Source organism: Elephantulus edwardii, unplaced genomic scaffold, assembly GCF_000299155.1.
Source record: "Elephantulus edwardii isolate Elephantulus edwardi_28Jun2011 unplaced genomic scaffold, EleEdw1.0 scaffold00345, whole genome shotgun sequence".
Classification (NCBI taxonomy): domain Eukaryota; kingdom Metazoa; phylum Chordata; class Mammalia; order Macroscelidea; family Macroscelididae; genus Elephantulus; species Elephantulus edwardii.
Window position 1 is genome coordinate 1,240,458 of NW_006400095.1, and position 27,179 is coordinate 1,267,636.

The following is a 27,179-nucleotide window of genomic DNA, read 5'->3' on the forward strand; positions in this document are numbered from 1 at the left end:
CCCACCGCCCAGTCCACTCCACTATGCAGCTTTCATTCTGGACTCTTGTCATGAGAATAATACCTAACCATATATTCCTCCTAAACAGTTCTCTCCATCTGTTTCAATGCAATATACACTATTTATCCCCTTTTAGTTTACCCCAATTCCAATGTCAGATTGCTTTATAACAGCGGCACTTGGCAATATTTTTCTTTTATGACTGAGATATTTCACTCTGCACGATGTCCTCCAGGGTCACCCATTTCGCATAATATTTCATGAGTTCCTTGTTTTTTCAATGCAGCATAGTATTCCATTGTGTGAAAATACCACAGCTTCTCTAGCAATTCATTTGTTGATGGACACTTGAGTTGTTTACAGCTTTTTGCTATTGTGAACAAAGCCACAATAAACATGGGTGTTCATACATCTGCTAGGGTGGTGGTTATGGTTTCTTTAGAGTAGTTCCCAGTAGTGGAATTGCTGCCTCAAATGATATTTCTATTTCCAACATTTTGAGAAAGCGCCATACTACCTTCCATAGTGGTTGCACCAAAATTTTTTAAAAGTAAAATAAAAATAATACAGGGGAGAGGGGGGAGAATGCATGAGATTACAAACATGTCGAGCAAATGACTGACAAAAGACCTCAGAGGATTTAATGTTTAATGTGTTGAGCGTGGAAGCCGAAGAGCTAGACAACAGAGAAGACAAACAAATGGCGAGAAAGAGGGAAGCTGGGAATTCCTTGTCCTACAAGTTTCATTTGTAGCAAGCATGTTTCTTAAAGGTTTTGGATCGAAGCCAAGAACCATGCTGAAGTAAAAACATTTCTCCAAGTTTATTCCATGCCATCTACTCAACAACCGGAGTAGCACGGGGGGTTGGGCTTGGGAGGGCTTAGATAGGGTTTTAGCAAGTGTGTTTTAGGCAGTTGAGATGAGTTGACGTTGCAGTAGCTCATTGGTGCATAAAGTTTCTGGGGTTTTCTGGTTTGGGGAAAAGCCCTGATATGGGAATTTCTGAGTTCTGGTTTCAGGACATGTCTTGGCACAAGATTTTCTGAGTTCTGGCTTCAGGAAATGTCCTGACTTAGGAATTTCTGAGTTGAGCTTCCACCTCCAGAGGGAAATATTTTTTTTTTAATCTGAGAACTTGAATAACATAAGAAAATATTAGGAAATGAGTTTGATATCCTACTTAGATGTAACTTGGAGCCTCTAATTGATGGTGTTCTTTCAGGGTTCACATCTTCAAAGACTTAGAATAAATACTTTTTGTTCCATACATGTCAATCAGAGGGATAGGTGATGAAAAAGTCGATAAGATTTTTTCTAAGTTGACATTATTTCAGCCTCTTTTGTTGATATTCTTCAATAATTCCAAGTAATAAAAGATATATAAGAGGAAATGATTTTGCAGTCTCGAATATTACGCTGACTTCTTTTCTTTTGTTTTTGAAGATACTGTTTTCCCTTCGGACGACCTGAAGGTGCTCTAAAAGCTACACTTTCGTTACTTGAAAGGGTATGTTTGAACCATACTTTATTTTTTTTAAATATTTTTATTATTAATTTCAGTGAAAATGTACAGATACTTTGTATTTCCATTCATTCATTGTTGCACTCGAGCCATACTTTATAAATACTGTTTTCTGGGCATAAACTAAATTGCTGCATATTTAGTTCATGGACCGAGCAGATGATCCATTCCGCACCAGTGTGGACCCTCCGTGGAGGTCATCCAACCTCATCCAGTCCTTCACCTGGTCTCAACATAATCACCCTCTCCTTTTTTCAGATGCTTCCCTCCCCATTTTCTTCAGCCTCTGTCATCACTCCAGCCTGAGATCTTGGCCTCCTTCCCATAGTATCTATGTTTATTTTCCTCTTTGTTCCTGTCATAAAATGAAAAGAAAAAAATTGGTTGGTTTTTATTTTCAGAAAAGCATAATTACCTGCATTTCACATGTCACAGTTGTCTCATTAACCCTCCCTGACTTTATTTTTCTCCCACCTCTCTCATTCATCCCTCATACCTACAAGAGGTTGTCATTTAATATTCATCAGCAGAGGATGCCTCTCAAAATTTATCTCCAAACTTTCTGCAGTTGCTCCAAAATGTGTCCTGCATTCAATGAAATAATGAGTTGTGGAAACTCACTTTCCCCAGAATACAAAGAGCAAACAAGATTTCCTATCCATGTCAATTAAGAAGCTCTTTTTTTAACTATACTAGTTTATTTATAAAATTCAGAGTCATTGTTTTCCAGAACAGATTCTTCCAATTTCCCTCACTCCCCACCCATCAAATTGTACAACTCCATGATTAATCCCCCCTCCCCCTGCACCTCCTCATCCCTCTGCTTCCGCCTTCTCCCGCTCTTGGATCCTTATACTCAGATATATTCTCTAGTCCTCTTTTATGTGGCAAATGAGTAGAAGTGGAAGATTTCCTCTGAATATGCTTTATAACTGATTCGTGCAACACATGTTATTGCTAAAATCCATTTGCTAAATGAATGCTGATGGTTAAGTGATGTGCACTACCTCTACTGTTGCTGTGTGCCACTGAGATGGAGCTGTAATCATCCTTCTGTGGAGCAGCTGGGGGATTTGAACCTCATGCTTTCAGGACTGTAGCACAGACTTTTTACCACTAGGCCACCAGAGGTAACATCCTCAGTTCCTTATCAAAAGCAAAATCATTTCGAGAGACTATTTACAAGTCATTTTGCTTGTCCGAGCCTTGATTTACTGACTTCAAATCTTTTTGCCACATTTTAGAGCTTGCATTTGTTTGTTTGTTTGTTTGTTTGTTATTGTTTATGGTTGTTCTGTCAAGGTAGAACCAACCCATAGCTGACCCTCTCGCTTTTTGGAGACAGTCAATTGCATGGGAGGAAATTGCCCGTCCTCTCACAGAGCAGCTGGTGGCTTTGAACCACATGCCTGTGGGATTGCAGTGCAGCTTCTTACCACTAGATCATCAGTTCCCTTATTTATTAACACCTCTGTTAAAAGGAGAAACAGTGCTCCTACCTTCCATCTCTAGTTCCAAGAAGTAAAGACTCAACATGAGAGCTGAAACTAGTGACTAAGATGAGATCATTGGATCACATCTATATTCTGTCTGTATATCCTTTCCTCTCTCCGTCTGGATTGCCAGGTGTTCTAGGATAGAAATATTGTTTTAGTAATTCTCTGTTTCATTTGAATATAATATGAAAAGCCATATATAATGGCAGCTTTTCCAAATGCTCATCTCTGCACCCCCCCCCCCAGTCCTCATTCTTTAAGGGACCATGGATGGCCTAACATTCTGCTGGATTGCTTTCCTTTTTGATGCCTCTTGGTGCTGCCTGGCTCTGGGCCTGCTTCCAGAGGGCAGAGGCAGCAAGCACCGAGATGCCCGCGTGCCCTGCGCTGACATCTGGCAGAGTGAACGGTGCCCTCGGTCCCACCTTTAGCCACTAATCACGTCTCCTCCTGAACTGAGAAATGCTACGGGCCATTTCTTCTGCTGTCTTTCTCTTCACTTGCTGACATCTTGGGAAATGAAATGAGATCTGCGCGGGCACCATTGCTAGTGCCTGTGCTGCTGTGTAAGGACGCAGGGTGGATAGAGGGAGGCGTGAGGCAGGTTTTACCTGCCATTTGCACTTGGCCAACAGCTTTCTGCGTTTGCAAAGAAAGAGGCTCCAAACTCGCCCACTCCAAATTAAGGCCCCAGCTCCTAGAAAAGATGAAATAACTGCCCGATACAAACCCGGACTCACCTCTGGGTCAGACTTACACCGGCTAATATTAATGGCTGTTTCTTTTATTTAGATGTTTGCTACCTGGGAGAAGTCTATTAGTAAAGTTCATGGTCTTGCAGATGGAATAGTATCCAGCTTAAATTTATATTTCTGTAATAATCATACTGAAATGCAAAGTCCATTTCTAATGCATATATACATATATATATACATACACACATACATGTGCTTTCTACTCTGAACTTAAGAATTTTTCTAGCTATAAAAGGTCTGATGTACACATCTATTGAAGTGCCAAATGTATAGCAGAGTGTTAAAGTATTTTTTAACACGAAGATGAGAAGAGAGTAATAGAATCTGAAACAAAAGGAAATCTGTAAAATGGTGAAGAGTTCTGTGGTTTCTTGTTATGTTTTGGTTTCGGGTTTGTTTTTTGGTTTTGGGGTTTTTAAAAAAAAATTTTTTAAAAAGGAAGCCGTGTCTAGCAAAATTTAAATGTTGGCAAGGATTGCTGATGCTTGTTTAAATCAATAATAGAAAATTCTTCAGGCTGAACTTGGCTGTGTACAGAATGAAATCATGAAGCACGGAATGGATGCTTTTGTGGTTTGTTTTGTTTTGTTTTCTGTTTTTTTGGTGTTTGGGGTGGTGTGTTTTTTTGGGTTTTTTTTGTTGTTGGTGGTGGGTTTTTTTTGCTATCCCTCCAGAAATAAAAAGCTGATAGTGTAAAAAAAACCTGATAGTAAAAGCCCTTACAAAAGCATTGTCTGGTCTGTAGTAACCGCCTCTTTGTTGTCATTTAAATGAAAGCAAAGGAAGAAAAAGTGTATGGCGTCTGTGGAGAAGCGCCGTTTGAATAATGGACAGTTTGCTTGCTTGTCTCCTACATGGAGCAGTTTGTATCATTTGGGGGAAGGATTTATTTCGTAGCAGTTCTTGTGTCTTTTTAATTTGGAAGGTTTTAATGAAGGGTGTTGCCTCACCTGGACCCGCACTTATTGTTGGCGGTTTTATCACTAAGAAACTTTTAAGGGAAATTCTCAGAGTCATTATGGACATGCTTAACATAAGAGCATCCTGAATATCATTTATGTTATCTTTGCCAGACACTGAGGAGTTTCATTTTTCATTCTCATTAGGTTTCTGTGTGTTTTAACATTTGCGAGTCCATAAGCACTCCTTTCTCTCAGATGACAATGTTTTCTTGCCTCTTTTTTATATGCCACAGTGTTTTTCAACAGATCACAGTCACTAAAGTGAAACTGATGAGAGAAAAATTCCTGATTGTTTTTAAGCTCAAAACTGAGGCTGATTCTTAATATGATTTTGATCATTGTTTTCAAATATCTTGCTTAAAATAAAGAGGTAAGGCTTTTAACTTAGGGGCATACAGGACAAACTGTGTTTATCACTTGTCCCAAGGACTGTAATCCTGATCTGAAACAGCTGCTTTAATGGTGCCATGGGTCCCTGGAGGAAAAGTGACAGTCACTGTGAATGGTGGCTTGGCCTAGGGGACGTTTTGATGTGCACAAATGAGGCAGAGGCAAGTGGAGCCTGGAGTGGAGGATTAGCTCCCCAGTTGTGAAGGGCCCCTTCCCAATACTAGTTAAGGTCCCACACAGTTTGTCTCATTTGTGGTAAGTACTGATTTGACGGCATTTCTCTTGTTCTTGTAATTCGGTAGGTTTTGATGAAAGACATTGCCACACCTGTGCCAGCAGAAGAGGTGAAGCAAGTGGTCCGAAAATGCCTGGAGAAGGCCGCCCTAATCAATTACACCAGGCTCACAGAATATGCCCAGATAGAAGGTCAGTGCAGCGCGCAGTTCCGAAGGGGCAGGGGCGGCGAGAGCCAGTCGGGCCTATTAACTGGGTTTTCTGGGCAAAGTCCTTCCCTCTCCTGAACAAACCTGTGCCTCCGTGGCAAAGGGAAATGTCTCATTAAAATCTCAGCTGGTGAACTGCAGAGCTTTTTCCTATTCATTGCTTTAATATGCCTCCTGGGACTCGCCTTGAATGAGAGACCCAGGCTCCGTGCCTAAGTTGTCCTTTGTTCTTATTTTGCGTTTTCAGGATGCCAAAAAGGTGTGCTCATGGGTTGTAGTTTTTGACATTACTGTAAGTATGTGTAATGTTGAAACCAGGGGCAGTGTAGACTCTTTCCTGATCAGAAGCCCTGCAGTATGACGTAATTTTCTTTGCTCTTCTGTCCTGTCTCTCAGAAAGAGGAGACTTGTTGATTACTGCCTGGGCCGAAATAAACTGATCGAACTTCCTGCAGCTTTTAATTGCTTGTGATACATTGATGCGTTCAAAAGATTAGCTCTCTTGAGAGGACTGTGCATTTTTCCCCCTTCAATCCCAGCTTTTAGTCATTAAGGGTAACGGTATTTAAGATGTTTAAGAGTAAATAGATTAAAATTTGGGACAAAGTCATAAAGTCAGCTTTTATTCAGCAGTTCTTTTGAGGTAATTGATAAAAACAGGTTTCCTAAGCTTCACCCTCTGTTTCATGCAGCTGACGCATGCAGTATATCTGGCATTCACTTCAGTGACAGCGAAAGTTTGTGATTAATGTTAGATATATCTAAAAAGAAAATGAAATCATCCATTGGAAAAAGAATTAGCAATTTTTATTATGAAATGCATACCTTGTGAATTATTAAAGTATATATTGGTTGACATGAAGATAATGCTATAAAATTTGAATACTGGGGAAAGTTGAGTCTAATTGACTGTGTTATCCTTTCTTTTCTCACTCCAAATCTGGTCAAGCTTTCTAACAAGCCCCAGATAACCAGCCTCCTGAGTGATTAACAAAAAAGCCATCTCATCACCATAGCAACCAATATTATATCACACACTAACAACATGAAACCTCCTTAGTTACCAGTTTAACATCATTAATTATGATATCATGTTGTGTTAAAGCAAAAGCGACAAAAATTAGACCGTTTGGCCAAAGTGGGAGATAAACAGCTTGGTTTTCACATTTTGAGTCCTTATCCAGATAATTTACTTATTTTGGGAAGTATTGGGTTTTCTGAACACAGATTTAATAAATTGTTACTAAAATAGATAACATTAGATCTTTCAAATTTGAAAGGAAGGGAAAAAAGTCTATGATCTCTCCAACCCACAATAATCTTGTTCTATACAGGTGTCATGAACCCTATTTAAAAAAAAAACCCAAAAAACAAAAAAAAACCCTGTAGGTGTTCTTTTGTTCTAAACCATTTTAGTTAACATTTCTAATCATTACTTTTTCTAAGAATACTGGAAAAGAAGTGGTGTATTTCTTTGTTAATCTCTGTCTTTTTAATCTTAAGAGTCCATTTTTAATATGGGTAAAGAAAAGATTGTATTAGATATGTGTTTGTGTTTGCATACAGCCGTCTGGGCTTCCTTCCATTGTGTGGCGAGGTTAACCTGCTGTGTACCTGGTGTGGAAAGGCACAGTCCTTCCTCTTGATGACTTGTAGAAACAAGTTTTATTTGAGAGGAACCTATAGTAGGACCAGATGGAAAACGAGCAGGCAAACTGCATCCTTTTCCTCCCCACCAAAGACGGGAATGTTCCACGGATGGCTTGTAAGCCAGCTCTTTTTGGGGAAACACTACTTGCTCATGAGATAAGAAAATGGTTTATGCTTTCATTATCTATCTTTCCTTTAAAAGATAAAGTGCTTTTTGCTTTGTGCCCTGGTGCAGACAAAGAAGAAAGCAAACTTAAGTGAGAAGTAAATGGCAGCCTACTTTATGTTTTCCTTCATGAGCCTTCTTACATATGTGAACAAGAGGGTTTGCTTTATCTCCTAAATTTATTTTTTCTTATGTTGTAGGACCAGCCGAAAAGGACACAGGTAATTAATGTTTGTGCATGCGTGTGCCATATTTTCCAATGTGATGGTGTGATTTTTCATATACGGTGAATAGCTCTCACCTCTTCAGATTCCCTATTAGAGAGACTGTTTCTGAGTAAGATACTGAAAGGACATTTTGTTGGAATGACTGCTAATGCTTTTTGGGGGAAATAGAGACTATTCATCTCTTTGGAAGTTCAGCAGTTGGAGTTTTGGGGTTTTTTTTTAAATATATGATTTCAAAGTAAAAACCTGAAACTATATTGCTGTTATGCATTATCTTTTAAGTGTGAACACTAATCTGATTTGAAAGCTGCTGGCAATATGTAAAGGGCTCTTACAACTAGAAAAGAGGAACATCTTCCTTTAAGCCCCCACTGGAAAGTCACGCAAAAGTAGAAAGGGTGAATGTGATTAACCAGAAAGCAAACTGCCCTTAACTTTGAAAGTTGCCAGTCAGGAGAAGGAGCAGAAGTTACTCCATTCCATTCCCAGGAAATCGCAGTTGAAAGCATTTCATTGGATGTCTGAATTTTTCAAAGATGTGTTGCCTTATTGTTGTACTGCTGTCGAGATCTAAGACCTGTGGTTCATTTGATTAGCTGTGCCATTCTCTGTTCATCCCATGTCGCCTCCCTTCAGTCTTTTGCAGGGAGAGCCCTCGTTGACTTTTTCCCTGTCCTCTAGCAGCCAAGCCCGTGCCTGCTGACACTAAGTAGGTGCTTTGGAGAGAGTGTAAAGAGCTCCATCCAAAACCAATGAGGGAAGACACAAGTAAAAAATCCTTCCCAATCCTGATTTTCTCATGTCATCCAGTTTTGCATACATATGTAAGCACATTTCTTTGCATTTTTTAAACGGAACTCTTCCATTTGTTACTTTTTTATTTTTCTTTTATACTTCAGTTCTTTTCTAGAATGTGACCCATCAAAGTACAAGACACAAAAAAGCATGCAGTGCCAGGGAAGTGAAAGAACGCGCCTACAATGCAGTTTAGGGAAAAATGTGACACTCTTGCCATTCATTCTTCTGACAGCCCATGGTGACAGCACCTGTCCCATGCGACTTAATGAGCTTTCTCCAAACATCCTGTGGTGCTCAAACCCCAAAACACTCCTGTGTGTAGCAAATATCAAGACTCCAAAAGGGTCTTTATCTCTACTACAGACAAGACATCCAGGGCTGTTAGTGGCTTTCCCATGCTCACAGAGTAAATAAATTGACCAGTTGGGACTGTAGTCAGGTATCTCGGTCCCTGGTCCACAGAGGCTCACCCTTTCTTTGTGTACTCTGGTCATGATACCCCTCTGAGAAGCCTGGGGCAAAGACCCTGACCCAGGGACCCAATTTCCATCAAAAAGAGAGGGTGATGGCTCTCTAGACATTGCTATTAATGTTCATGTCACTGCCCCACCAGGCATGTTTGAAACTCTTAGGCAAGTAAATACTTTTTCTTAGAACTAAATGCATGTGTGGTGGTGGTGGTGGTGGTGGTGGTGGTGGTGGTGGTGTTAGGTGCCATTGAGTCGAGTACGACTCATAGTGACCCTGTGAACAAAATATCTGAACCCTGTTCTATCCTGTACCATCCTCACACTTCGTGACACACGAGAGCTCGTTGCGGCAGTCACCGTGTGAATCCACCTGGTTGAGGGTCTTCCTCTCCTTCACCGACCCTCCACCCTTCTCAGCATCTTGTCCCTCTCCAAGGAATAACCCTTGCTAGCAACATGCCTAAAGTACATGAGGCAAAGTCTCATCATTCCTGCCTTCAGTGAGCACTCTGGCTGCACCCTCTCCAAGACTTACCTGTTCATTCTCTTGGCCGTCCATGGGACGTACAGTGTTCTTCTCCAACACCACAGCTCAAAATGCATGGGTAGTAGACAAGAGAAAAATAAGTGTAATCTTCATTATTTTGATGGAATGAAGGGAAAGTGAATCTGAATTGGAGGATGTTGTGAAGTAACTAAAAAATGTTGTGGGGTTGTTTTTTTTTAATTGTATGAAAAATGCAGCTCTATTCCTTTAGGGGCATTCAGTAGCAAGGTAGTTTTACAAGGTTGCCTAGAAACATGGAGTCCGTGGGAACTGCACATGTGGTTAATGCACTTGGCTGCAGACAGAAAGGTTGGTAGTTCAGGCTCACCCCGAGGTGCCTCCAAAGAAAGGAGTGGCATTTTATTCCCTATGGCGCACCTTGTGCTCTGACAAGCAGGGAGGGCCACCATCAGTTGGCACAGCTTGGACAGTGACGTGGTTGTGTGCTGGTAAACTAACAAACGTTCTTGAGGATGTTTTTAAGAATGGTCAGTAATGAGAATGTCACACATTATTTGTAAGAAGCATTTGTATCAAAGGCCTGATAACACGATACAAACTTCTCTTAAGCTTTATACTCGCTGTCTTCATAACAAAGTTCCACCTGACATTTGTCAAAAGCTTGTGTGGTGCCTCAGGGGTCTTACTTTGCTTGGTTCGCTTTCATTTGTTCTAATCCTTCCTTAACTCCTTAAACAACTCTCTAGAGCCGATGTTTTACAGAAGAGGGGGCTTCGGGGAAGGATCGGGGGCCCGCGCGAGGCTGTGCCCTGGCTATTAAAGTGCAGTTGAGTTGATGTCCCCTCCTGTGTCTCTAAGAACCACCTTCTTCCATTTTCTCCGCTGGCTTTCATGGCTCCATGGACAGTCGACCCTGAAGGGGTGGCATTCCATAATAAACACCTCAGCCCATCACAGAAACCAGCAGTTAGTTTTTACAGAGCTACTTTTTCTACCCTCCATCTAATATATCCCGAGGTGGATTGATTCAGTGACTGGGATAATTGGGATGGGAGTGTCAGAGACAGTGCGATTGGCACAGGACAGAGTGTAGTTTAGGGCTGTTGTACATAGGGTCGCTATGAGTCGCAGGAGACTCGACGGCACATAACAACAACAACATAACAACTTTTTCTACAACAAATGTCAGTAGTAATAATAGTAAACACTTGCCAGGCACTAACCTAAGCACGTTACAGTATTGACTCCTTTGTTCTTGCCAATAACTTTTACAATAAAACGGAATCTGTTATCGTCAAGTCAGTTCCAGCAGATAGGAGCCTATTGCCAAAAGGAGAAATGCCTCAGTTTCCAAGCTGAAGTTTTTACAGAGGTTGAAAGCCCTGGTTTTCATTCAGCAGAGCGACCTTTGACCCTGAGGTGAGGCACCCAGCCCTTAGCACTCTTGCCACTAAGGCAATGAGTACTACTTCTACTCCAAGGAGTATAGCACTGGTCTGTGCATTACTCTACGGAGGTAACCCGTGCCTGCCGTGATGCTAAACACTGTTAACACTAATGTGTCAAATACGAGAATGGTTACCCGTGGTGGACAGTATTTGATGGAGCTCCCCAATTACAATAAGCTTGGAAGCAGGAGTGGCATCCACTTCCGAAATAGCTTGCCTCCAGAAACTCTATGAACTTGGAGAAACGATAAAAGTTATACAAGTGTTCAGGTTTTTCATTCATAGGGTCGCTAGGAGTCGTCTATGGCTCAACAGCACCTAACAACTCCTCCTCCTCCTCCTCCTGTTTTGAGGAACCTGATGCAGAGAGGTTATGTATTTTGCTTATTGTCACAGAGTGAGGTAGTGAGAAATTAGAACCTGCTGTCTACCCACTGAAGAAGCCCTGGTAGTGTGGTGTAAGTACCTTTGTGCTGGACTACTAACTGAAAGGTTGAGAGTTTGAATCCATGAGCCGCTCCGAAAGAGAAAGATGGGCAGTGGACAATGCTAGATACTGTTTAAAAAATAGTGAAATCCATGTTGATTATTTAGAGTTTGAGCTCTCAGCATTTCCAAAGTGCAAGTGATCTGGCCAGGCCATGATCATTGAACCTCGTTTTCCCAGCCTCTTTGACTCTTTACCGAAAAGCTCTGAAATAAAATTATTTGATCTAAAAAAAAAAAAAAGAAAGAAAAGAAAAATTAGAATTTGCAGTGGTAGTGAAACCTTACCTTCTCATTATTCTTTTTTAAAATGTCATAGCCATACCTTGTTGATGCTTATAAGTGATCATTTTTAAAGAATAATTTGTTCTTTAATTCAAAGAATTTCTCCCACCAGAAATGCCATTAATGCCGCTAATAGCCATAGTTGCTTTCTCTAGAAATTTGGGCATCGTGTTGTGATTTCAGAAGACTGCTCCTTCAAGCTAGTCCTTCACCTGTGGTCTTCTACAGAGTCCATGCTGAGGCTGATGGTGAACTCAGAAATGTGGAGGTGCCTGGACTAAGAATAGCAGGGATGAGCTGGCAAAGCCCGTGTGTGGAGCCCTCTGGTTGCCAGGATCGCAGCTCTAACCCAGTGCTCTCATTTGGAGAGGCTCAGTTGAATGGGACAGAGATGTTACCCCCACCCCACGCCAGGGAGCTTCTGTGTGGTACTTTCCCTAAGAGGAGACGTGGCACTGCGGTGGTCCTACTGTCATTGGGAGGTGCTTACCAGCTGGGGGGCCTTTTAATTTGGTCCTCCGTTGTCAGAGCACAGGGACAAATAAAAAAAAAAATGCAATCTAAACTATGTAAGTAAATAAGCTTTATTCTGCTTAAGAATTTGTGTGTATAGTAATAATCACAGAAAATGAGTAGATTGAAAAATGCCCAGGTAAAGAAAAGGATTTTCTTCTTGTAGTTGTTGTTGTTATCAGTGAATAATTTCTATCTAACTGAATGGAGGTGCCTCTCTAAGAGTTTGAATTCACCAGCGACCCCAAGAGAAGATGAGCAATCTCCTCCCCTGCAATTTATAGTCTCTGAAAACCCTCTGGAGGGGGTCAGCTCAGAGTCAGTCCTGACTTGATGACAAATAAATTAAGAACTTGTCTAAGATAACAAGTGTCTCTCGTAAAAACAGTACAAGTTTCCTTGTAAATTTTATTTCACTTTTTCTAAATACTTTGTATTGTATGCAACCATGAGTGAAGTTCTGAAATTTTTCGTTGCCATAAGCGTTGTCAAAATTACATATTGCAAAATATGCGTATTAAAAACACAAAACCCTTACCCTGAAAAAAAATAGAATAGGTAGCTAAAAACTTTCCCTTCCATTGTTTGACTCTGTGGCATTGGGATGACGGAACCTTGACCTCTTAGAAAAACTTCTGTGGCCATTTCACCTTCCAATGTCTTCCTCGCAGAGTGGGGACAAAGGGCAGATCTCATTGAGTTCTAATAAAGAAAACAACTCAATGTCTTAAATATACTTGAAAAAAATCCGTAAGTCTGTTAGAATTTTCTAGTCTGTACAGTAATGTAAGTATGTATAATGAAAATTCATTGTTGGAATTACACAAGCATAATTTCTATTTAGATAGAAAGCTAACGGAAATTTTATTATTACACTAAACCGTATGCACTGTCATGGTTCCAACTCCCAGCAACCAGCAGGACAGACGATAGCTGCATGGTAGGGTTTATGAGGCTGAAAATGTTTACAGCTGCACGCTGCCTTCTCTTCCCTCTGTGGAGGAGCAGGTGAATTCAAACCACTAACCTTCGGGTTAGTTAGCAGCCTTCACCATGGTGCTACCAGGGCATCTTCTTGGATTTTGTACAAAAGAATAGATGGCTTTGAGGTGTGGTCCTGAAGAAGAGTACTGAGCATTCCATGGTCGGCTGAAAGGATAAGCAGGTCTGTCCTGGAGAAGTCGCCCTGTGGAGGCACGGACTGGAAACTCCATCTTCCGGACTTCGGACATGTCTTCAGGAGTTCCAGTCTTTGTAAAAGGACATCATGCTTGGAAGGGTGGAGGGACAGCACTAGAGAGGAAGACCATGGATAAGATGGCTTGACAACGTGACTGCGGCAGCAGGGTCAGGTGTGTCAGAGACAGTGAAGTCAGCTCAGGACAGGGCAGGGTTCTGAGCTGATGTTCGTAAGGTCATCATGGATCATAGTCATAGCACCTACCAACAACTAGTGTATTTAAAGAAAATCTTTCGAGTATTTTCAAATGGCCACTGTTGTTAGGTGCTGTCAGGTTGAGTACAACCCATTAGTGACCCTAAAAACAACAGATCTGAACGCTGTCTTGTCCTGTGCCATCCTCACACTTCCTGACACACTAGAGCCTAATGCGGCAGTCACTGTGTCAAATAAACTCTATAAATGATATAAAAATACCAACTTTTTCTGAAAGCTATTCATTACTTTAACTCTGTCATCAAACATAATACAATTGCCATGTTATTTTTCAGCTCTTCTTATTAATAGATTATGTTAGTTGTCTTTAACACTGTGTGTACAAGAACGTGTTTGGACCATATTCCCCTTTAAGTACTGTGTGGTGATGGTGGTGTTATGTGCCTTTGAGCTGCCTGCCACTCATAGTGAACCTGTGTACAACAGCTCGGAATCCTGCTCTACTTTAAGCCAATTTCTTTGTCTCTGACACACCTACCCCTGTTACCCAGTGACTGAGTCAATCCATTTCATCCAGGGTCTTCCTCTTTTGCACTGTCCCTCCATTTTTCCAAGCATGATGTTTTTCTCTAAAGACTGGTCCCTCCTGGAAACATGCCCAAAGTGTGTGAGACGAAGCTTCAAATTCTTGCATTCAAGGAGCTTGGTTTCACCCTCTCAAGGACAAACTTGTTCTCTTAGCCATCCGTGGTATGTTCAGTACTCTTCTCCAGCACCACAACTCAAAGCTCTTCTTCTGTCATCCTTAGTCATTGTCCAGCTCTCTGACTCATGGCAAGTAATTGCAAAAACCATGTAGATAATGCTAATATGCTAATTCACATTAGCCTCTTCCAGACCTAATTGAAAATGAGTGAGGGTTCATATGAGATTTATTTGCCTCACCTCTTCCTCTTACCACCTTGCTAGCCGTATAAGAACAGATCCCCACACAAAGTTGATATGTGTTCACACTGATTAGTTAGCCAATGTCCATGTTGACAAAGTCATTCCCCAATACCAAGCGGTGTTTGGAGGGTATAATAGCATGGCCTGCAGAGATTATTGACTAGAAAAGGCAAATGAAGGCATTTCTCATTTGATCAAAGGTGTTGTGTATCCCCATCGGACATCTTGATACTGAGGGAGCCTCTGGGTCCCACAGTAGTTCCTTGCACACTCAGGTCTCTCACCACGCGAGAGGTCAGGTGAGGACACAGACCTTGCTGTGTGCATCATCAGTAGCTTGGCATCGGGACTTACAACCCCTCAGAGTTGCCGCTGCTCACGATTCTCCCAAGGAAAGGGGGAGCAAAGCTCCCTCAACACAGATGAACCCTTGGACGGTTCCAAGGCCAGTTCTCTGAGGTCTACAATTGATTCGGAATCTCTATTCTTTTAACACCTTTGCCTAATTACTCTGAACTTCATTCTAAGGAAGCAGTAGTATTTCTTCCTCCAGTTAAGATGACTGCTGTTCCAACACTGCTTGGAGCCCCCACTTCTGCCTTTCACTTGCCCAGTTTCAATTCATATCAATGTAGTCATCCCCTGTTAGTCCAGTAGTTATGCCCTCGGCCACTTACCAAGTGGTCAGCAGTTCAAACCCACCAGCTGCTCTAGAGGAGAAAGATGGGACAGTTTGCTGCCGTAAAGATCATGCCTTAGAAACCCTATAACACACTTGTATAAAGTCAAAGTGAGCTGGCGTGAACTCATCAGCAGAGAGAATGGCCCCGCACAGAATGCTTTGCTGGCCTCCACTGAGGGCTTCCATGGCCCAACTCACGCCAGCTTTACTTGGCCTGCATTTCTTTGTCAATGAGCCATCCGTCCATTCTTTCTTTGTTTCTTTCCTCTTTCTGTAGCACAGCCTGTCAGTGCTTCATCAAAGTAAGAACATTGTGCACTCCCTTGTGACGGAGATTTAAGTCCTGATTATGCCTGCCAAAGAAATGATCACTCAGGGCCGCAGGAGTCAGACCCAAGCGTGTTCACCACAGAGTCAGTGGTGAAAGGGAGTCAGGACTGTCTCAACGTCCTCACTGTGTGGAAATAGGGCAAGTTGGCAAAAGAGTCCTTCCAGCACTGTTACAGGAAGTGCCCCTGACGCATTCACAGTGTGGCCTGAATAAGCACAGAGCAGCAACGGACATCAGTCACGCACTTCAAAAATCCCAGATGCCTCTGCGGAATGAGAGATGCACATGAAACACAGTGCAAGGCTTGTCTGCTAAGGGTAGGGGAACAAAGAATTATCATGAAATATTATACAAAATGGGTGACCCTGGAGGACAGTATGATGAGTGAGATATCTCAGTCACAAAAGGACAAATATTGCATAAAGCCACTGTTATAAAATAGGACTGACATTAAGGTTGAGGAGAAACTAAGAAAAGAGCGGATAAATAATGTACATGGCATTGAAACAGATGAGGAATAGAACTGCCTAAAAGGAATATGTGATTAGTTTTATTTGCCTTACAAGAGTCCAGAATAAGAGATTCATAGTAAAGTGGACTGGGGAGGGGATTGTACAACAATGAAAGATTTTTTTTTTTCAGAGAAAAGTAAACTGGGGAGGAGGGCTGGGAGGAAAATGTGTAACAATGAATGAATGGAAATCCAAGTTCTCTATAAGCTTTCATTAAAATCTCAATTTAAAAAAAAAAAGAGTCATCCCATGAACAGAACTGTAATGACCGCAGCAATGGGCTGGAGGTTGGTGCAGATAGTGGGGACGGTGCTACATATGGGGACACTTCCTGTCTGCTGTTCATAGGGTCCCAGGAGTCTTAGTCAACAGCACCTAACAACAAACCTGAAGACTCTGATTAACTCGGCTCTTTGCATCTGAATTTGTGCACTCACACATTTGGTCTTGGCTCTAAAAGACCTTTGACATCTGATCATTTGCTGTGATTTCTTTCTCTCATGGACCATTTCTTCCTTCTGAGTGGCCCTTTACAGTTCGCTGTGCTGCCTCTCCTTGTTCTCAGTTCAGGCTCTGAGGGATCACACGCCGTCCTCATCGTTTCCATGGTGACCTCTAAGCCTTTTCTTCTTTAACCTTTCTAACACGTAGCCATCAGAACCACACCCAGCTTCTGACGGGTTTTACTCACCTGAATGTTTCTCAGAAGCCTCATCACATGAAGAAAATCTAACCCCATTTCCTTTCCCACAGACAGCTACCTCTTATTTTTAAAACCTTCACATCATTGTAGGCCATTCTTTCACCTTCCCCTTCAAACAGTTGGCCATATAAACTTGACAGTATCAGGCCCTTTGGGGGGTTTTGTTTGTTTTTCAGCTTCTCACCTTCTCACATTTATTTTAAATTTTTTTAAATACTAGTTTATTTATGAAATTCTAATACATTGTTTTCCTCACTTTTTAAATGCCATTCCCTTCATCATTTTTGCCTAAACTCTAACATCTTCTTAACTCGTCTTCCTGTCTCCATTCTGGTCGTCTCCCAGTCCATCCTCCACACCACTATCCCTTGTTGTTCTCTTTCTGCCTTCAAGTTGGACCCTCTAGCATGTTTTCAGAAGCAGTAAATTGCACAAAAGGAGATTGTTCAGCCCTCTCCTGTGGAACAGCTGGTGGATTTGAACCGATTGCCTTTGGAATTGCAACATGACTTCTGACCACAGTACTTCTCAGGGGCTTTCTGTTACCCACACTGGATCAAATTGAAATTCCATTTGTCCTTCCCTTTTTTCCTCATTAAATAGGCTTAGACAAGACGTTTCTCCAACACTCAACTGTTCACGATCCCCTACAGATGCCGTGCCATCACTACTACCTGGATTTCTCCCAAGGCTTCACCTTGCTGTTATCAACTCATTCTGACTTCAGCCTCTCCACTCCAAGACATGGCTTTACAGCTGTCCGTTTATTTCTGTCTCTTATACCCTAATAGTAATAACTCCTTTCAGACAGTCATGGCATTTTATTCCTATTTCCATCTCTAATCATTTGTACGGACACTTATGTTTGCTTGGTCATTGGGAAGCACTTGTTAAAGATATGAAAATATCATTCTTGTAGTCTTTTCAACAGCAGATGTTTGTAAAATACCCTATACCCCCCCAAAAAAACAAAAACAAAAACCACCCATTGCTTTTGAGTCGATACTTGTTCATAGGGATCCCATAGACAGAGCAGAACTGTCCCAGAGAGTGTCCAGAGTTCTGGTCTTTACAGAGGAACACTGACACTTTCTCCCACTAAGTGAGTGGTGAGTTCAGACTACCAAATTTACAGTTTGCCCCTGAGCGCTCAATCACTGCACCACCAGGGCTTCTTCCCTGGTCATTTAATGTTCTCATCATATATTCTCTCACAAGACACATTCTGACACTTGGTATAAAATTATACCATCATGTATGGAATTGCTCTTTATTTTAATTACCTACTTGGTATTTTTTTATCATTTGAACATTCTTTTTTTAAATTAATTTTAATGAACGTTAATAGAGATTTTGGATTTCCATTCATTCATTCATTGTTGCATTTTTCTCCCTGCCCACCCCTCCCCCCAGTTCGCTCTTCTCTTTGAAAAGTAAAAGAAAAATTTTTTTCATTGATATACAATTCCCTCCTTTTTTGTTTGCTAATTATTGTTTACGTCTGTTTGAAGCAGGAATGGCATCGACTTCCAAAATAGCTTGCCTCCGAAAACCCTATGAATGTGGAGAAACGATGAAAGTTATACAAGTGGCCAGGTCTTTTGTTCATAGGGTCACTATGAGTCGTCTACGAACTGACGACACCTAACAACAACATAGTCAAAACAGAGTTTTGACCTTGACTTCCTTGTAACACATGGCATGCTCCATCTTGGCTACTTCGTTTTCTGTGTGGATTTGTCAACCAGCCATTTATGTTTAGGGGGAGAAATGCTTCATACGTACCAAAATCATGCAAAAAAATCTCCATGTATAGTTCTGATTTACAAGTAGTGTTCAGAATAAAGGAAAAGAGTCAAATATAAGAATATGCGGTGATTACATTGTCAGGAATACGTCATTGAAATATACCAGGTTCTCTGAGATCTGGGAAAATGATCTTATGCTCTTCCCCAAACAACTCTCCTGTGAATATCTGTCTACTGTAAAATTTCTTCATGTGTAGAGGTTTAGAGAGCACATAAGCACCACCTGAGAAAGCCAAACATTTATATAACATCTCCTTTGATGCGCTTCTAACTGGGAGTTACTCCCCAGGCTGTGCTCTCTAACCCTCTCCACGGCTCTTGCTAGCATCTTACCTCCTTGCTCTGAAGATGCATGGAAATCTCGTTACAAGTGTTCAACACCTGTTTCCTAAAAGGTCTCCAAAGGGGTGTCAGCTTGCTCAGCTCACTTGACAAGGTGTCGCGTAATTGTTGGGCTCTCATCATTTGTTTCCTTGCTTGACGTCTGTATGAAATGGGATGTTCTGATAAACGTTGGCCGTAAATGGTAAGCTTGAGTCCTCTCATGAACAGTTTTGTAGAATTTGTCCTTGTTCCCAGCCGAGGCAGGAAAGCAAGCGAAGGATGACCCCCTCGTTTATTTACTAACACGTGGCAACAGGTAAGACAGGTGACAGATAGCGGCATGTCCCCTGCAGCACCTTGTTAATCCGAGGAGTGTGGCTCTATTTCAAAGTCTTTTCCAATTGGACTAAACCAGACTAATGCAAGCTGACAGTTTCCCACTTCTGTATCTCTCAAGAGGCTCTGTATGCACGGATGAAATTGCTCTAGAAATTAGGAAAGGTTCATTATAGTAGACCATAGCTAAGCTGTCATGTGTCTTCTAAAACTAAGTTAAAAATGAAGCATTTTTGTAATGTCAGATTTTCCTTTCCAAAGGGGGAGATCTGTCAAATAGCCCTGAGACTTCATACAGATCTAGTCACAGCTGGTGGTGGCATGGCATACTTATTTAAAGCTATAGAAATATTCCAGATGGTACTAAACCCAACCCTGCTCTCTACACCTCAGCTTCAAGCCTATCCAGCCAGAGACTTCCTCCAAACCTTGGCATTACGTGCACCATCACCAGAAGAGCGTGAGCTGGCTGCCCAGAAGATGCTCTCTGCCAAAATAAAGATGGTCATACAGAGTTCAAGATCTCTGCAGTGATTTCCTAGCACCCAAACATGGAAGTGCCTCCGGTAGTATGTATCTTTTACACTGCAGTGGCTATCTTCAGCCAACTTCTACTTCTCCTTCAGCCTCTATTACCAGCTGGCAGGCCTGGGCCCTTTCATATCTCCCATTGGTTATATTCACTAGGCCTGACCTTGCCTGCATCCCTCATTGGTGAAAGACTCTGAGGGAAACAGTGTGACTTTTCGCATGTGATAGTGCTCTTTTTATGCAGGACTATAACAACTAGTGGAAGGAGGAGTGGCATCCACTTCCATAATAGCTTGCCTCCGGAAACCCTATGAACCTAGAGAGAGGTTGAAAGGCACCCAAGCGTCGAGGACTCTCCTTCATAGGGTCACTATGAGTCACCTGCGACTTGACGGCACTTAATAACAACAACATAACAACTAACAAATGAGAAGACCGTTTTAAAAAACTGCATTCCACATGAAGTCAGCTTATAGCAAACCCTTAACAGGTGCCAAGGTTATATAGCATTACAGAATAGACAGCCTTATGGTTTTTCATCTGAAACCACTAGAATCACACTACTGACCAGTTAGCAGCCCAGTATTTCATCCGTTGTACCATTAGGCTCCCTTAGATAGTTGTTGGTGTTAAGTGCCGTCAAGTCGCAGGAGACTCATAGTGACCCTATGAAGGAGAGTCCTCGACACTTGGGTGCCTTTCTTCCTCTTTCCAGGTTCATAGGGTTTCCGGAGGTAAGCTATTATGGAAGTGGATGCCAGTCCTACTTCCAACCTTATATAGTGGAATGCATATATAATATGTAATAATGTTGTTATGTGCCGTCGAATCACCTGTGACTCATAGTGACCCTATGTACAATAGCCCTAAACCCTGCTCTATCCTGTGCCAATCTTATTGTCTCTGACATGCCTATCCCCATTACCCCAGTGACTGAATCAATCCATCTCATCGAGAGTCTTCCTGTCCTGCACTGTCCCTTGACACTCCCAAGCATGACGTCCCTCTCCAAGGACTGATCCCGCCTTGCAGCATGTCCAGAGTATGTCAGACAAAGCTTCAGAATCCTTGCCTCCAAGGAGCAGCCTGATCTCACCCTCTCCAGGATAAACCTTTTTGTTCTCCTAGCAGTCCATGGTATATTCAACACCCTTCTCCAGCACCACAGCTCAAAGGCATCAACTCTCCTTCTATCCTCCCTAGTCATTGTCCAGCTCTCTGATGTGTAGCAAGTAATTGCAAAGACCACGGCCTGGATCAGGCACACCTTAGTCTCAAGACTGACATCGTTGCTCTTCAGTACTTTGGAAGGGTCTCTGATGGCAGACTCACCCAGTGAAATTCATCTTTTAATTTCCTGGCTGCTTGTACCAAGAGTGTTGATTGTAGAGCCAAGCAAACTGAAACTGTCAACAATCTCAATCTCTTCCCCATCCATCATGATGCTGCCAATTGGCCCAGTGGTGAGAATCTTTGTTTTCCTGATGTTGAGCTTCAATCTATATTGAAGGCTGCAGTCCTTGACCTTCTGCAACAAGCACTTCAGGTCCTCAGTTGCAGCAAGCAGGGTTGTATCATCTGCATAAAGCAGATTGTTGATGAGTCTCCCTCCAATCCTGATGCCACAATTCTCATAGAGCCCAGCGTCCTGGATGATCTGTTTTGCATATAGATTGAAAAGAATAGAACATGATCAGGAATGAGCCTGAAATTAAAATCCCAATGTTGTAGTGCTGTGCCACTGGGTCAATTCTGAGTCACAGAAGCCCTACAGGACTCCCTTTAAGATCTCCTAGACTGAAATCTCTGGGAGAGCCAGCCACCAAGTCTTTTCTGCTTTGGAAGCAATGGTGAGTTTGAACTATTGATCTTTTGGTTAGCAGCTGAGTGATTAGCTAATGTGCCACCTAATGATGGGTGGTGGTGGTGGTTGTTGTATGTCATCGAGTTGGAACCAATCCATAGCTCACACTACAGTGGGTTTTCAGAGGCAGTAAATCACATGGAAGGATGTTGCCCAGCCTTCTCCCACATAGCCGCTGGTGCATTTGAACCACCTACCTTAGGGACTGCAGTGCAACTTCTTACCAATAGTCCACCAGAGATCCCTAAAGATGCTATGTTCTATGATTGCCTTCAAGTTGAGCATGACTCATGGTGACCCTGTGAGCAAAAGGCCTGAAGCCCCTCTACAACTATTGACATTTATCAAAGTTCATAGTTTCTGGAGGCATGTTGTTTAGGAAGTGGAGGCCACTCCTGCTATAGCTCCTAATTATATCCTAATGGAACACTGGCACGGAAGTCACTATTACTGAAATTATTGAGTAAAGCCAGGAGAAGCATCACTGAGTAATTTCAACTTTTATATAAATAGATGTGTGTGTGTGTGTGTGTGTGTGTGTGTGTGTGTGTGTGCGAGCGTGCGCACACGCATGAGCTTATCTATATACGTAGTATAGCTAAAGGCCAGTCTTTAGAAACCCCCCTTACATAATTAGCAAAATTAACAGTGGCAAAACTCTATTCCGCCTTTAGACCTCTGCATCGAGTCAGAACTGACCCTTCAGTGGTTTTTTAGAGGCTGTAAATTACCCTAAAGGAGATTACTCATCCTCCTTCAGAGGAACTGGTGGATTTGAACCGCATGCCTTTGGGATCACAGTGCAATACCTTACTACTAGGCCACGAGGGCAATATATATATATATATATATATACACACACACACACATACATACATACATACATATATATATTAGGTACTTCATTTTTTGCTACCTAGAGCAAAACACAGAAAACATTCTTCCTTTCCAAGCCTTCAGAGTCCTGGATGCCAGTAACACTGGAAATTATCTCTTAACTGTCAAGCTCCAGCTTTAGGGTTTTAAAACCGAAACTTCAAAACCAGAGTACATCTGTGTTTCTCAGCTCTTGTGAGTCACGTGGCTATAACTAGGGTAAAAAACCACTGGATTCTGATGTGAAGATCCTCATAGTTTTTTCCTTTGTAATTCGTCACCAACATCCCTAATTGTAAGGTTTTAAGAGGAAATACGTGTTTTCATTCCTCCTAATAAAAGCCTGTGGCTTTGCCCTTCTCTGTCCCTCATAGGGGGAGCTCTGGTGGCTAGTCTATAGCTTCTCGGGCTCCTAACTCAGAGGCTTCACCTCTCTCAAAGGTGCAGATCCACGAGCAAATCCTCAGGAGAAAGGTGGACAGTCTCCTCCAGTCACAACGTGCAGCCTCGGAAAGCTGAGGGAGGCTTGCTGTGAGCCAGGGCTGACAGCACCGATCAGGTCACCACTTCACATGCCCCGCCTCTCTGTCACCTGTCACTCGAGTCACCACTGACAGCCGGCCTACAGAGACTGCTCAGTTTGGGTCCACTCTGGCTGCCCGTGGCCTGCGCTCTTGTGGCCCATTCTTCTTCACTCCACAGCTGGCTATTGGTTTAAGGATGACTTTATTGATGTGAAAATTAATCCAGGTAAAGCAGTTAATGTGACTGTGGCCACAGAACAATTATTCCAAAGCCCTGTATCATTAACATGGTTAATTCCGAGGAGGTATTAACTGGAACTCTTGCCTCAAATGACAGGGTCATTAAACGAAGTGGTCCCAAAGGGAGTCTTGGAATTAGGAGACCACAGACCTTTTGTTTTCAAACAACTCTGGCATTAATATTCTCACGGACTTTAAACAGTTTGTAGAGAGGCCATACATGCTCAGTGAAATATTTTCATTTGCACACCAGAGTGACCAAATATCTAAATCCAAAAACAAAGCACATTGATCCTGACTCAACAACCCTCTAAGACAGAGTTGACCTGCCCAACACAGTGTCCAACGCTGGGAGCTTTGTGAAGCTGACTGTCTCATATTTCGCCCTTACAGGTATTGGTTAGTTTGAACCATCAACCCTTCAGTTCATAGCCAAGTGCACTTTGACTGTGTCATCAGTATTCCTTTGTCCAAAGATCTATACCACACAAATTGGAATACTATAAAAGTGTGCAATGTGTTCAGATTCTGCAGAAAAATTACCACCTGTCTAAAATGAAGTGTGCATGATTTCTGATAAAAACAGAAATACTCAGCGTCTACACAGGTCACCACTGTCTCCTAACTTGGCTTTCATAAACACCTGTAGTCCTCAAAACACATTTCCCAAGCCTGCAGCATCAGTGTCACCAGGGAACTTGTTAGAAATGTAAACTCTTGGACCTTGACATAGACCTTTTGACTCAGAAACTCAAGGGTAATGCTGAGTAGTCGTTAGCAAGAGGACTTTAGTGAGCCCTCTAGATGATACGGATATACTCGGAGGTTAAGAGCCACTGAGCTCTATGGGAGATACACCATGTTCCTGCTGAAGGCAGTGGATATTCCTGCAATCGCAGAAGTAGTGTGGGCTATGTTAAAGCCGAGAGAGAGCCTCTGCTGCCTCTTCTCTTCCATCTGTCCACAGGGCCAGGTCTTGAATATGTCGGATACAGGGACAAATGTAGGCCTGGTTGACCCTTGTGGATTTGGGAAAATTAGCATGAGAAGGAGAAAACACTTCTGAGATTTGGTGGCAGCCTTCATAGCCAGCAAGTTACACTATCCCCTCTGGGGGCAACCAAGCCCAGAGAGTTCATCCAAACAAGTCACAAGTTCCACAGCAAGTGGCAGTGTTTGCAGGGAAGGGTTGTTTTGTTTAATGCGGGAGAGAGTATCTAATTTCCCACCCCACCCCCATCTCTCCTGGGAAGAGAAGGCCTGTGAATTTTGAGATGTGGCCAGGATTAAGCCTCCCTGGAGCCTAGTTGCTCTGGGTTCTGGCACCATGTCACTTGCCACACTTTCTATGCGTGGAGCAGGAGATTTAACTGGAAAAAAAAATCTCAATAAAACCTTGTCTTTACAACATAATCAGCAGTCAGAACAGACTGTGCAAAATACGAGAACACTGACGTCCTGAAGAGGTGATGTCTGTATTGTGTGTCCACATGACCAGGATGACCAGGAGAGGCAGTGCAAGCCGAGTGGGTGAACTTCATTGTGTCGCTTTTGGCCAAAATCTCTCTGTTCGCGTTGGAATATTTTTACTTTCCAGGATAATGCCCCTGACTCCCTCAAGTACTTTTGTTTAATTAGAGTTCATTAATAAGAAACCAGTAAAAATTCCCTGAGCCAGCTAAGGTGGCTTGTGAAGCAGCCTGTGAATGAACAGAGACATTGAACACAGAAGTACCTCACCTGACACCTTTTTCTTCTCCGTCTATTCAGATTGAATTGTTATGTGCCCATAGTGTTAGTTACTTAATTACTAAAAAGTAGTTGCACTTTCCCCATTTCCTCCCTGTATATCTCATTTCTATGACTCCTTTTGTCTTACTCCTTTCTGCCTTCTGGGCTTTATCCATAGGCACATACTGCTCTTTTGACTTTATATAGTTTATTCAGAGGAGGAAGTGCCTCCCTGGTGCTCCTGGCTGTCATATAGGCCTGTCTTCTGTTTGCCTGAAAGTTGAGCCATAAAGTGGAGTTTAGTTCCAGATGTGAAGGGTGACCAGGAGCCATAGGCCCAGGCGCTTTCGTGATCTCTGTCAGAGCAGTGAGCCTGGCCTTGTTCCTGTGTGTAAGTTTTATTGTACGTTTCCCCAGCTGTGCTCCAGATGTTTTAGAGTGACCAGTGGTCATTCAGTGAGCACTATTTTTTTCTTCTGGCCTCAGGGTTGTCTGAACAGGACGAGACCAGTAAGAGGGCCTGTTCACAAGCTTTGAAGAACCCCAGTTGCTACTCACCAGTGAGGGACATTGTCTTTGTAGACTGTGTGATGCCAGCTGGCTTAATATTCCGACGTCCTTAATCTTTTAAACCTTGCGGGGTGCAGCCTCTTGGCTTCCTGACTCCTGTGTGAATGAATGCTCCCACGTGCTTATTTCCCTTCCAAAGCACGCTCTTCCTTTAACTCCCTGCCCTAAACCAGGCTTGTTCTTGAATTGCCTGCTTCTCTTTGCCAGTTTGTGTCCCAGGACCCGCCATTATCCAAGCAGGGTCTTGTGATTTCTCACCTCAGGTATTTTCTAAAAGCCGTTGCTTCCTCCACATCCAAATACTACATATTCTTTAGAGAGAGGAAGATGCAGCAGAAAAGGGAGCTCTTTCTGTGAACAGAAGGAAGAAAAGGGACTGGGGAAGATTCCCACACTAGGCTATTGCCGACTTCCTTTGCCTCCCCTTTACATATTTTTAATTAGTTTGCATACAGTCATTCACTTACATTCCACTTCATTCATGTATATTATGCTTTATATATTCATATACATTGTATTTATGTAATGAATTACTATTGAGTTATGCCTATTACCACCCCATCTTTTCACATCCTCACTGAATTGTTCCTATTCCTTTACCCCCTCCTGTCAGTCCACTAACCTCTGCTATCTTAGACTTTCCTCTTCCGCTTTCCTCACACTCTCTTCTGCCTTCATCATGAGGCTGGTGACTCCATCAGTACGGACGTTGATGAAAAAAGAGGCAGGAGGGAAGGTGCTGAAAATACGCACTCTGTTTGAAACAGAGCAGCTCAGCTCAACTCCTTGCCATCAACTCAGAACCAGCTCTTAGCAGACCCTCCAAGCAGGTTCTCAGAGGCTGGAAATCACGTGGGAGGAGGCTGCTCATCGTTTCCCACAGAGCAGCTGGTGGATTTCAACCACCTACCTTTGAAGTAGGGCAGCAGTGTTACATTCTGCCGTGTCGCCAAGCAGTCTTCCTTAGATCTTTTCACTATTCTGCCTTGAACTCTGTGGGATCGACCATGTCATAAATGTGGAGATACAGTTTCAAGGAATTGCTTTAGGCAAGCAAGGAACGTTATCATAGAAAAGTAAAACTGTTCTAAAGTTAAGCAGGATGCTAGCCAAAAGTGACACATTGAAATGCACCGAGAAACCTGGCTTCTTTTGGCGTGTGTGTTTAAAATGGCACTATTCGAAATGTATCACAACAATCAGCAACTTGGTGTGAAGTCTGAAGAATGTAGAGACATCTGTAATGCTGTGGAAATGTAGTATCAGAAAAAAAAGAGAAAAGATTCTCAAACATTCACAAGTGCTCTGGTTTCTAATGGAGCTATTGATCACCTTGTTTATTAAATTGACTCTTAACTAAGATGTGTTAAACTTCTTGGCTGCAGCCAAATGGGTGACTACCAGGGATGACATAGCTTAGGGTACTTGATAAAAATGCTGTTTATTTAAAGTATTTGAGTGGTCATTATATTCAAGTACAAAGTTTTCAATCCTCTTAGAAAATTTACTCTAGGAAAAATAAAAGGTTTTAGATGGTTTTAAAGTTTCTTTGGGCCAAAGGGCACTCTCAATTTTATGTCAGATATTGAAGCTGCTCTTTAACTAACACATTCACATTAAAAAAAAAACACACATATAAGTTGTGGGGATATTTTTGTAATTATTTCTTTTTATTACATTCT

The 27,179-nt window shown here is 42.3% G+C and overlaps 1 protein-coding gene across 2 annotated transcripts in view; it reads left to right on the top strand.

Annotated features, from left to right (window-relative positions):
* CADPS2 (Ca++-dependent secretion activator 2) overlaps positions 1-27,179 on the top strand; it is a 637,557-nt gene that overhangs the window by 493,538 nt on the left and 116,840 nt on the right. For both annotated transcript variants that reach the window (XM_006901794.1, XM_006901793.1), the window contains 2 exons: positions 1,446-1,509; positions 5,430-5,553. In XM_006901794.1, coding sequence (XP_006901856.1) covers positions 1,446-1,509; positions 5,430-5,553 — 188 coding nt within the window. The remainder of the gene's footprint in view (positions 1-1,445; positions 1,510-5,429; positions 5,554-27,179) is intronic.